This window comes from Chrysoperla carnea, chromosome 2 (genome assembly GCF_905475395.1).
Source record: "Chrysoperla carnea chromosome 2, inChrCarn1.1, whole genome shotgun sequence".
Classification (NCBI taxonomy): Eukaryota; Metazoa; Arthropoda; class Insecta; order Neuroptera; family Chrysopidae; genus Chrysoperla; species Chrysoperla carnea.
In genome coordinates this window covers 15,790,394-15,802,272 of record NC_058338.1, presented here as the reverse complement: position 1 = coordinate 15,802,272, position 11,879 = coordinate 15,790,394, and the positions used below count along the sequence as shown (strand labels likewise).

The window sequence follows — 11,879 nt, the reverse complement described above, 5'->3', positions numbered from 1 at the left end:
ACCGTTAGAAACGAACCGTTCCTTACGAAACCTGTACAAAACCAAATGTAAACGTGAAATAAATACTAATACACAATGTTATTTATTTACTTGTCTAAATCTGTATTATACATAATATCGATACATAATAACTATTGATCAGCGATTATTAATTTTAACAAACCTGCAGTTCCAATTAATTAATAGCTATCCGGTAAGCCCACCCGCAAGCTCGCCTTCCTGCTTACACAGTCCGCTTAACACAAATTTTACTGCTATCTCTTGGACAGGTTTCGGCCTGGTGGAAGTCTTCAGCAGTGGAGATCACTATACATGAATAATAATAAATACTACCTCAATAGTATTCAAATATCTGTTGACAATTCATACATTGACATAAATATGGTGGAAGCGCAAATAAGTATATACTACATAGGAAGATGTAATATAATGCATCATTTATCTGCGTTTCCACCATTTATTGCATTTAATATTTTATCTTAAATTTTTTTATGTTTTTTAAACTTCCGAAAACTATCTAGATCGGTGACTCAGGAAACAGCCAAGTAAATTCAATATGCAATATTCAATGTTTTACTGTGCACCTATTTCAAAAATGGCAATTGCTTATCCGATCTTCATACAAACCATTACAAACTTTGTTGGTCACATTTTTTTGAAAGAAGATAAGGTTTTACAGAAAATGTTTATAATTTATTTTAAGTGTTCTAAGTTATGCCCTTACTACATGACGCCTCCACTCTTTGTCTTTACGAGACTCAAGTTTTCATAAGCATTTGAAAATAATTACAACATCATGTATAAACTTCAAAAGAAATAACCATCGTAGTAGTTTAAAATAATATTCAATTACTAAATTAATTATTAAATTACTAATTTCAACCACAAAATAATAGATTAGGTACTTCCAAGATTATTTAAAAGCAATGCCGTCCACTTATCGATATAAAACAAAGATAGGCATATTATATAATGAATTGTTTAAAGTAGGTCAAAGTACTGAGTGATTTTTTGTTTTCAATATTTTAATTTTATACCCTACGCCAGTAAAATCTCACAAAAAAAAACAACTAAAATCGCTTTTTTGGTATGTTATTTGGACCCCTAAGGAGAGTATGAAACTACGTTTTGCAATCAAAAAAAAGTATTTCTACCTGTGTAATCCGTGAAAAACTGCAAAATTTTCTTACTTTTTCCAGTCTTTGCAGTTTAATTAAAAAACTATGAGCTTTTGATACTAGTTGCTACTATCATTTTGAAAGTTTACGTGTTTCGAGTTGAACGCTTATACTTGGCAGTAAACCACAACTACCACAGGCCCTTTTTAGTGGGGACGAGAATGAAACGATGACCAAAGTGATTTCCTAACTCTTGCAATTAGAAGACTGGCACAATTTGGACCTCATTCTTGGACGATCTCTCAGATTTTAAATCTGTCCACCTCATATATTCTCTACTGTTCTTAGACACTAGAAGGCGAACCGCTTAAGCTTAAGAAGCATTGAGAAGAAGAAACAAACGATGCCCGGTCTTACTTCGCAAGTCTAGCAAGAAGAAGGCAGACACTACCTATTCTTTGACTATCTCTCGAAGCTTAAATCTGCCATTTTCATATGTCCTCAGCTGTTCTTAAACAGTACCAAATGGTTTAAAGAGTAAAAGCTCTTTCTGGGGCAACTTTTATGCAGATAAACAGACATAAACGGACATTACTTCTAGTATACCTAGAATAAACATTGTATGTACTTCAAAAGCAAATTTCGGAACTTCCTAGGAACTTCGGCAAGCACAATTTTTGGCTGTTTGCAAATAATTCCAAAAAAAGGTACACTTTTCTCGACCACTCTATATATTCTCAATCAGTCGGTATACAATCGGGGATTGCAGTAATGCTGTTGGTAGCTACCTTTTGTTGACTATTGAATAAAAAATTCAAGCATGGGCACAAACTGTGCAGCATTGATATGGTTTCATAAGATTTGTTTAAGATACACAACAAACACATTATGAATAAATAAATGGTTTATAATGAGTTTTACAAAACGAAAGAAAAAAAAAAGCATTATTGTATATTAGTTGGGTGTTATAAGGTAGGCCCCTCTCTAATGTATTATAAATATGTGATAGACTGTGGGGCTTGAAGCCTACCTATCGGGTAGTCTTGTATATTGTAAAGTAGCCAACCATAGCGCGGTAGCTGATTTTATAGACATACCTGCTAGAGGTAAGCAAGGTAGCAATTTATAAAACAACAGCCGACGAGCTCCACTCTATCGAGTCAAGTTTACTTATGATCGCACATTCACTGTTCTGGTCGGCTTTGACTACGCTTCAAACATCCTAAATCAACGGACCGAACCGGATCGGCTCTTAACATTATTCATCAGCTGCAGCATTACCAACAACAACCAACTTAAAAAAGTGTTCCTTAACAATCAAATTTGATTTTTTGATTAATAATTGTGTTGATTTTTCATAAATTGTGCGGACTTGTTTATGTAATGGAATTTGAAAAGTGACGTTTTTTTTAACATTAATTAAGAAAAAATTTTTGTTGTGATTTATCTAAAGTGTGATTTATTTAAATTGAGGAAATGAACTGGTTTTTTTGGAATATAATTTATTGATTCTTGTTGAAATTTTGGGCTAAAATTTTAGTTTTTTTTAAAATTATTTGTATAATAGACAATGTTAATTTCGAGTGGTGCGCCTCCGTTACCGACGGTCAGTAGTGAATTTCCTGGTTTGACTTCATTAGGATCAACCGGTGGGTGTTGTCCAGGTGTTGTACCGGCGCCACCACGTTCCACACAAGTTGTCAATTGGAAAATGGATCCACCGGTTGGACTACCATCAACACCAAGTTCTGGATCATCGCCGGCTGTCATTCCAACTGCGTTACCTTGCTCCCCTACAGGTAAATTTTATTTTTTTAAGCAATTTTTATGAACTTGAATATCTTTGATAAAGTGAAGAAAAAAACTTTAATAATGTTTACAAAGTATATAGGGGAGAGTTGGTCATTTAGTACCGCTAAATAAAACGTATCACTTCTAGATATGTCAACAAAGAGAATTAAAAAATTTGGGAAACCTAAAGACGATATGGCATGGTTTAGTGATTTTGATATACATAGCAAAATAGATTATTTAGTGGAAAATTTTGAAAGTGTCAGTATTTAAACGGCAGTACGTTATAGCCAGCTCTCCTTTACATTTAATCATACATTTTGATGCAATATTATTTTTGAATTAAATACTTTAGAAGAACAATAAACAAAAAAGATCAGTTTATTTATTATTGATTAACATTAAGCTTTGGTTGAAATATAAAAGCTCTAGATATGAACTATTTATAAAGTTTACTTACTGAAGGTTGTTATATTGCATTGGAATGAACAATTGAATTAAAAAATTGCATAGTCCAAATAAAATTTTCCCAAAATGAGTGTTGACTTCCGGTATCTTCTTTATCATGCTAGCATTGTTTTATCAAACTTTAAATGTTTAAAATTATTCCAATGAATCGTCTCATTGAAAAATATTGAAATGTCATACATTTAATACCATTTGTAGCAGCTAATTAAATTAAAAATGAAGTTGTTTAATGTTTGATCATTAAATTTTTTATCGCACCCAATTAGAAACTAGAAAATATTAATCAATACCGGAATTTTGGTCTTTTATCTGATTTTATCATGTAGGCGGATTACCAGAATTTAATGAATTTATTTTAAAAACAAGTTTTTTTTTTCAAATATAGATTCTCTAAAATCAATTTGACCAAACTTTGTCAAAAGGCAAAAAGAATTTGTCAAAAGGTCATTTACCTTGACATTCAATAAAAATTGACGTTTCTAATTTATACATCAATTTATTTTTATGTTTTAATTTGAAAATATTTTAAATAATTTTTTGAAATTTTTTTTGTATTGTATTTGTTTAGGTGCATGTTTTTCTTTTTTTTTTTTTTATAAATTTTAAACTTTATTTATTGATATTTATTAACTTCTATTATGGCTCATTCAAATATATCGATTATTTGACAATTTGGCCAACAATTTTCCAAATAAAAAGAATTAAAAGTTTTTTCAATAATTATAGGTAATCTTGAATAGGTAATCTTGAATGGGTATTAGACCCAAATAAAAATATAATAGAGAAACAAAGAGATGAACAATGGAGTTTCTCACGCTAGACTAACAAAATTTAACACTTTAACGTCGAGAAACTGTTTTTGAACAAAAAATTTTATTCTAATTCCACCTGGATACAATCGGTATATCCCATTTTCGGCATTAGTTGCGCTACCATTCCGCATTTTCTGCAAAACCTTGAATAGGATGATATTTATTTATCCTGTACCTTTTAAATAAGGTTTATTATTTACAATTTCATTACCTTACCTTTTCTTTATTTGAAAACGATTATTTTTCATTTAATTACTCTCAAACGTATTCAATTTGATACATAGTGCCAAAAATTTAGTGTTTAATATATAATGAGATGTGCCTCGTTCCTACCAGGTGCCAGCGGCGGCTCATGTACTTTTTTCTTCCTATGGCAAAGACTACAGCACCTATCAAGATTTTTGCAAAGTTACGAAATCGCAACTTAGTATTATAAATAATGGCCATAAAATACAATCGCAACTGTCTGCCTGTGATCACGATAATTCAAAAACGAAAAGATATATGAAAGTTTTTATAGCGTGTCCAGGGCGTAAAAAGTGAGGCTTAGTTCGTAAATGAGCAACATAGATCAATTGGGTCTTCCGTAGGACCGTTCTTGTAAGCCCTTAGAGATAGAACAAAAGTTTACAGTTCCTTATAAACAGATAAACAACAATTATTAAAATTGTATTGAATTCCTTAGAAAAGCCATTTCACGGTTGAACTGCCATACTTACCCTCAGGATTTAGTACAAGCAAAAGAGTTTAAAATTTAAAAAACTAAAGCACACTTTGGAAGAATTGGAGGTTGAAAGTTGTTTACAAAAATTGGAAAGGGGCAAAAAACGTTTTTTTTTTTTATAAAAACGCAAAAGTATAACTCACAAGAAATCCGGCTCAATTTGTAGTTTTTAATGGTGTCTTTTTATAAAAAAGATTTTGGGCGCAAAACAATATAAGATTTCGCTCAATTTACGAAAATAGGTGTTTCGAAAAAGCCGTGTGCGATCGGTAACGGAGTATCCTGTCTCAATTTTAAAAGCATTTTTTCGTTAATAATTAACCTAAGACTGCTGCATAGTTATTAATCTCGTAGAAATTAATAAAGAAGATATTAAGCGCACATCAAGCATAACTTCGTCGTATGCCATAAAAAAAACTTCATAACGGTATTCCCTTTAAATGATAACAGTTACATAATAAATTAAAATCAATTTTATAAAATAATTATAAAAAATTATTTATTTGAAACAAAATTAAATTTAAAAATATCCTATTAAATTTCTATAACTAAAACAAATTTTTAACAATTTTTTAAAACTAAAGACCTAATAGTGTAAAAAAAAAAACTCACATTATTTATGGTTGTTAAGTAAAATTAGATATAATTTAAATAATAACATCCGTGAAGTGCTCCTCTTACATGTACAGATTATCTATGCCTGATTATTAATTTTTGATACGATTTTTATTTTTGGTACCAATAATTGAAATCATGTGAGGTCTCTTAACACTTTTTATACCATGTATATATGAAATATACATAGTATATTAAGTTTAGTCCCAAGTTTGTAACGCATAAAAATAATCATGCTAGGAAAAAAATTTTGTCATAGGTGTTCATAAAATCACCTAATTAGTCCATTCCCGGTTGTCCGTCCGTCCGTCTGTGGACACGATAACTCAAAAACGAAAAAAGATATCGAGCTGAAATTCTTACAGCGTCCTCAGGACGTAAAAAGTGAGGTCAAGTTCGTAAAGAAGCATCATAGGTCAATTGGGTCTTGGGTCCGTAGGACCCATCTTGTAAACCGTTGAAGATAAAACAAAAGTTTAAATATAAAAAATGTTCCTTATCAAAAATTAAACAACTTTTTATTGAAACATTTTTTCGTAAACATCACTGTTTACCCGTGAGGGCGCCAATTAGGCGGAAATTTTATAATATGTACTATACTTGATTATCAGTTATGTATATGTCACATGTTTGTATGTGTAATGTGATAAAGAAATCAACACTGACTATGCATGGTATTTCAACAATTAACTCAGTCAATTGTTTGTTTTCACTTGTTAAATGTAACATTATGCTGAAAAAAATGTATATCTACGCAAGCTACAGATTACAACACAAATCTCATTTAATAAATTGTTTGTGATCAAAATTTTTTTATAAAAATATTTAATTAAGTAACTGTTAAAATATAATTTACATTTTTGTTAATTGAGATTATTTTTTTTTATAAAATGATTTAATTTCAATTTGATTTATCGGAATAATTTCGTTATTGATGGTAAACAGTCTGGTCTCGGATCGTTTCATAATAAATTCTCTACTCCTTTCAAAGGTAAAAAATTGGCCAGATTTCCAATCCGTACTTCAGGCCAATTTTATTTTTATAAAGGTTCTCCCGCATTTCTTTATGGTTTTGCTATGGATCTATTCTAATATCCTAGGAGAGCTTTTTATCTATGTATAACAAGCTCACTTGTTCCCTTTATTCCTCTAAATACACCTTTCGGAATCGACAATAATCTTACTTGCAATTTCAGAAAATGTTACAGTCATAATTTTGCGCTAAATCATAATAGCTTTATGCATTTTCATGAATGCCTTTATAAGCAGGTAAAGCTTTTAATATCCTTTACGGTGTTCAATCTTTAGATTTGATTTATTAAAGTTTGCGTTTACATATAAATCCTATATTGAAGTGTTTTTAAAGGTATTATTTATTATGGAACAAAGCCAGTTCATAAGATTAATTTGGAAAACTTATATTCATTCCTATAAAGGAAATTACAATAAGCGGCACTCGTTTTTCCATAAAATACATTTAAAGTGATGGAATTAATGCCAATTGTAGTTTATTTCTTCTATGAGTGATTTTCGCTAAATTTTAAGTCATCAATATTTCAAAAACTATGGAATATATCGAAAAATTCTTCTTCATATTTCATTCAACAGAATCCACTTTCAAAATTTGACATGTAAGTCTCAAATATTTTCACATACTTATTGTTTTGGGAACGTTCTAAAGGCCTGTAATACAATTGATTTATTTTTCACATCGCTTCCACCAATATTGATTGCATATACCAAAAAGTATTCAATTATTTACTGAGAAATTTTCATTGGTTTACAAAGTAAATAATTACATCGAACTTCCCTAAATAACTCTATATAACGATAAATGTGTTATTTAAACTACGGGCACTTTATTACTGGCAATTTTACGGATTTTTCGAAAATTTAATCAAATTTCTAGTGACCAATTTGTTTGCAGATTGAGAGAGGGATCAAAAAACAATCCTAACAATTTTTGGTGTTAAAAACTATATATTATTTCTATATGGTAACAAAAACTAGAGTAACGAAAAAGCGGCATCTATGTAATAATAATTTAACCTATTCAATTAAATGATTCTGATCTTTGATAACTTTTGATTGTTGTTCATAGACGGCGTTTTATATAAAATTTTAAAAACAAGTTCATAAAATTGATTTCTTTATATTTTTATAATAATTATTAAAATGAAAATGTCTATTTGCATTACTTTTTTATTTCATTTATAAAAACTTTAATGATGGACTTACAATAGTCATTAGTTAAGAATTATTCAAAATTGACTTCTTCTAATCAAGTTTCTACAAGTTTTCAAAATGTTAAATTAAGTTGTCCAAACTTCAAATGTTATTAATTATTCAACACGTTGTGTGGTGCATGATTTTTTTGTTTGCTTGAAAAGTTTCAATCGGACGATCAAGCGAGAATTTGTTAGGTATGTACCAGATATAAAGTTTTGATCACCGCGACTGTTTTCTTTTTATGAAAACAGTTAAAAATAATGCACAATGAATATTAATTTTTAATAATTCAAAATTATCGATTATATAATTTTTTTTTGTAAATTATAAACCGCACCTGAAAACATTCAATAAATTTGCAATGTTATAAGTTGTCAACAGTATTTTTAATTTTGATTGGCATTACAATTCCCAAACTTCACATAATATTTCATGTGAGGTATTAAACATTTCACCAAATATATACAATACCTAATAATTATCAGTTTTTTACACAAAAAAATAAAACACGAATCGATGATAATAAATAATTAAAATTATTTATTTATTGCTTAACTGCTTTCCAAGTTTTTTTTTTTTTGTAATTCTTAATTTTTTTGTATTCTTTAATGAGGTATGTAATTGTTTTAATAAATATGGACAGGTAATTTTTGAATGGAAACAGGCTTTTGTTTAAAGCGAAAAAATTATATAAAGTGTTTATTTTTAAGTGTAATTTAATTACTTAAAATGTGGTTAAAGATTTATAATCAAAATTTTGCAGCCATTTGGCTCCCAAAATTCAACAATTGATTAAAAATTTAATTTACCTTTCTACCAAAATTTTTTTTCTTCAAATAAGCAACTTGCAGGAGAAAATTAACGATTTAATAACAAAGTTTATAGAGAGCATTAATTAATGGCTCTAGTGTCGTCGGAAAAAGATGTATCAGCGATTATTCTTACTTGATACCCTCCTGAAAATGACCATTTTAGTGTCGAGTATATTTAGTTTTAGATATAGCTTCTAAATCTAAGTATCTGTAGACATTCATAAAAAATTATTCATAAATTCCAGGCAAGTTTATAATTTTTTTTCCACTTGCGATAAAAACTGTTCCAAATTATCCGTAAATATTATTGAAATATGAGTTAATGATTATAAAAAGTCATTTATCGTCTTTTTAACTCCGATTGGTGGAAGCAAATCTTACTAAATTCTACCATTTTCAACCTGTCAGGTTCAGGTTCAGGTTCGTCACGATATCACGGATAACGGTGGTTACCGGGTGGTGAAGGTTAAGCTTAGGTCCCGTAGTTATAAAGCCTGGCTATCTAAGAAATGCCCTACTTACGGTTGTTTAGTGATGAGCGAGATCAAGCCCATGGCCAAAACCGAGATTATATTTGACAATCATTGCTTAGTGCATATATTTTAAAGTGCTTAGCGTCTTTTTGTTACTCATTTGTCTTGGTCTTTTCATATGAGTACGAGAAAGTTCAAAGTACAACTTTAAGTCTGCTAGACAGAATCATTTAATTAAAAAAGGAACAAGTTCAATGTGTAAGACAAAGAGCAAAGTTCAAGCTTGAGTTTGTAAGATAAATACATTCAAATTAGTCTTGTTTTGGTGATGGTGCTCATCACTACGGTTTTTGTACTTCAAAAACAGAAATTTTAAAATATTAACTTCAAAACTGTACGCGAGAACGGTTAAATGAAGCTTTTTTAAAAAGTTGAGAAATTATAACAAATACCAATTGAACACATATCCATTTATGAAATAGCAAAAAAATGCAGAATATTATATCCATCATCAGTAATTCTTGTGAATTCCATAATAGATCCCCAAGTGGTACAACCTGTACTATAACCTGATAACACTGTAAAATAAACACTCTGTATATTAAAATACAAATATATCGCATGTATATTAATAATTTGACCTGTTTTTCAGAAATAATTTTTTTGTTTATGTGTAAATTATAAATTGCTTGTGACTTTTTAAGCCCTCTCGCATCAAAACAAATCGATTGTGTAAGTAATAATACTTGCTTTGTATGTGATTGTCAGTACTTTTTTTTTTTACCAATCATAATAATTGTCCATATAAAAGTCGTAAACGTGATAAAAATTAAATAAAATTAATTATAAAGAACTCTTTTTAAACTTTTTTTTTTAATATGCAATAATTCTTCAAGATATTTATTATTTTATTATATATATTAAAACTAAGTACATATATTTCATTTAATAAGTCAGTAGACCGGGGGTTTTAGTCTTCAGAAAATTCACATGTACCTTCAATCCCCTTAACATAATTTACCAAGAATCAAGGTTGAAAGAAGAAGTAGGGGTGCGTTTGTTTATAAATGAAGATAGTAAATTAAAAAAGCAGTAGTGTTTTGTGGAATTAAAAACGATGCCCATGCCCTTGAAAATTGATAATTCTTTGGTTTCTTGGGAATGAAAGACACAAATAAAGAGTGTTTGATTAATTTTTTATTTCCCTCCGTTTCGATTTCAATTGGGTCTTTTTCAAGGCTCTAATGTGTTATTTTCAGCTTTACAATACCTGGCAACTACAAAAATATATAATATATTGTGTGCAAGTGCTGCTTATAAATTTGATAATATAGTTATTTCTCTTCAATCAACACTCTAACTATAGTAGCCTCTGTTCATCAAAAGAATGCTGGATCTTCGATGAACTTAAATTAAATTATGTAAAAGTTTGTTTTTATATAATCGCCAAACTGATATTTTTATGGTATGTATTATTTATTATACACTACAAGATCGTCTAAATATTTTAGACAGTTTTTGATCACACTTTCTAGAATTTTTGATATAGAAACATCCAATTGAAAAGGATAACATATATATATGACTAATCATTTTTTCAGCCAACTTTAAACGATAAAATAATAATAAAAAGCCCGATGACCTAGGAATTTTTTGTGATTTTTATAAACTTTGTTAATCAAAAAATGTTTTATTGAAATCCCTAGTAGTATTCAATCCTTGCGTATATCCTTAAGAAAAAAATCATTTTATTTAACTAGAGGTTGTCAATAAAATAAGTACCATATATGAAATCTGGCATCCCACTCTTTTTAACGATAAAATAAATTTTTTTTAGCCACTATTTTTTATTTTTTTTTAATTTATAGAATTATTTTCTATTTTTTAGTGCACTTAACTACAAAAGCGTGTTTTTTTAACTTTTTTTTTTAAACTATAATTGAATTTTCCCCAAAATTTTTGACCAAAAGAACTATACTATTAACACTTAACGCATACATATCATATATTTGACTCAGTCAGCCACAGTTACATTGTAAAACAAAGTTGTAAAACAAGTTGAATATTATGTTTGTTATAGCAAAAAAAGGTTTATAAAATAAAATGGTTTAGTTTTTTAGGTATGTGTGTGTGTGTGTAGAAATAAAAATATGTTATTTAAAATATTTCACTTAATTGATTATAATTAATTGAAATATTTATTGAAGTTAGTTGAAGGCAGTTTGTACGCAATAGAATGCTATAACGCGTTAAATAATTGTGGAATGTAATTTGTATCGTTTTTTAATTTGTATTTCTGAAAATTTATATCCAGTATCGAGAGGGATGGAAGGATGAAGAATATTACAAGATTTATGTGATAAGATTTTTGATTATGGGAAATAAAATACAATAATAGTGTTAAAGCTCTAACTATAGTATTAAGCAAGATAAAGTTACAGTTGTACGTTTGAGTATTGTACACTTTGGTTTGGAACAGCTAATATTTTTTTCACGATACAGAGCAGTTTTCAAACAATTAAGGAACGGGTAATTTTGATCCAAAAGGTAGAAAAATCATGTTAATATAATGATTGGATGCAAATCCAAAAAGTATAAAAATCGGGTTAATTTAATGATTGGATGCATAGTTTCTGAGTTATCACAATATTTGGATCGATCTTAGCCGGTATCTCGAAAAATATTCGACCAGTCGTCAAATGCACCCGATTTTTGAACTTTTTGGGTCAAAATTACCTTATATACTGAGTTTTATCAAAATTGGAGATAACAAAAATTTTTCGATTTTTTGCAATTTTTTTAAGGGGTACCCCTTTGAAAAAATCGAGAAAATCGGA

At 29.0% G+C, this 11,879-nt stretch overlaps 1 protein-coding gene across 1 annotated transcript in view; it reads left to right on the top strand.

Moving 5' to 3' along the window:
- Positions 1–2,689: 2,689 nt before the first annotated feature.
- LOC123292159 (paired box protein Pax-6-like) overlaps positions 2,690–11,879 on the top strand; it is a 50,856-nt gene continuing 41,666 nt past the window's right edge. Inside the window, exon 1 of the mRNA XM_044872718.1 lies at positions 2,690–2,917. Within this exon, the coding sequence (XP_044728653.1) occupies positions 2,830–2,917 (88 nt within the window). The 5' untranslated portion in view covers positions 2,690–2,829. The remainder of the gene's footprint in view (positions 2,918–11,879) is intronic.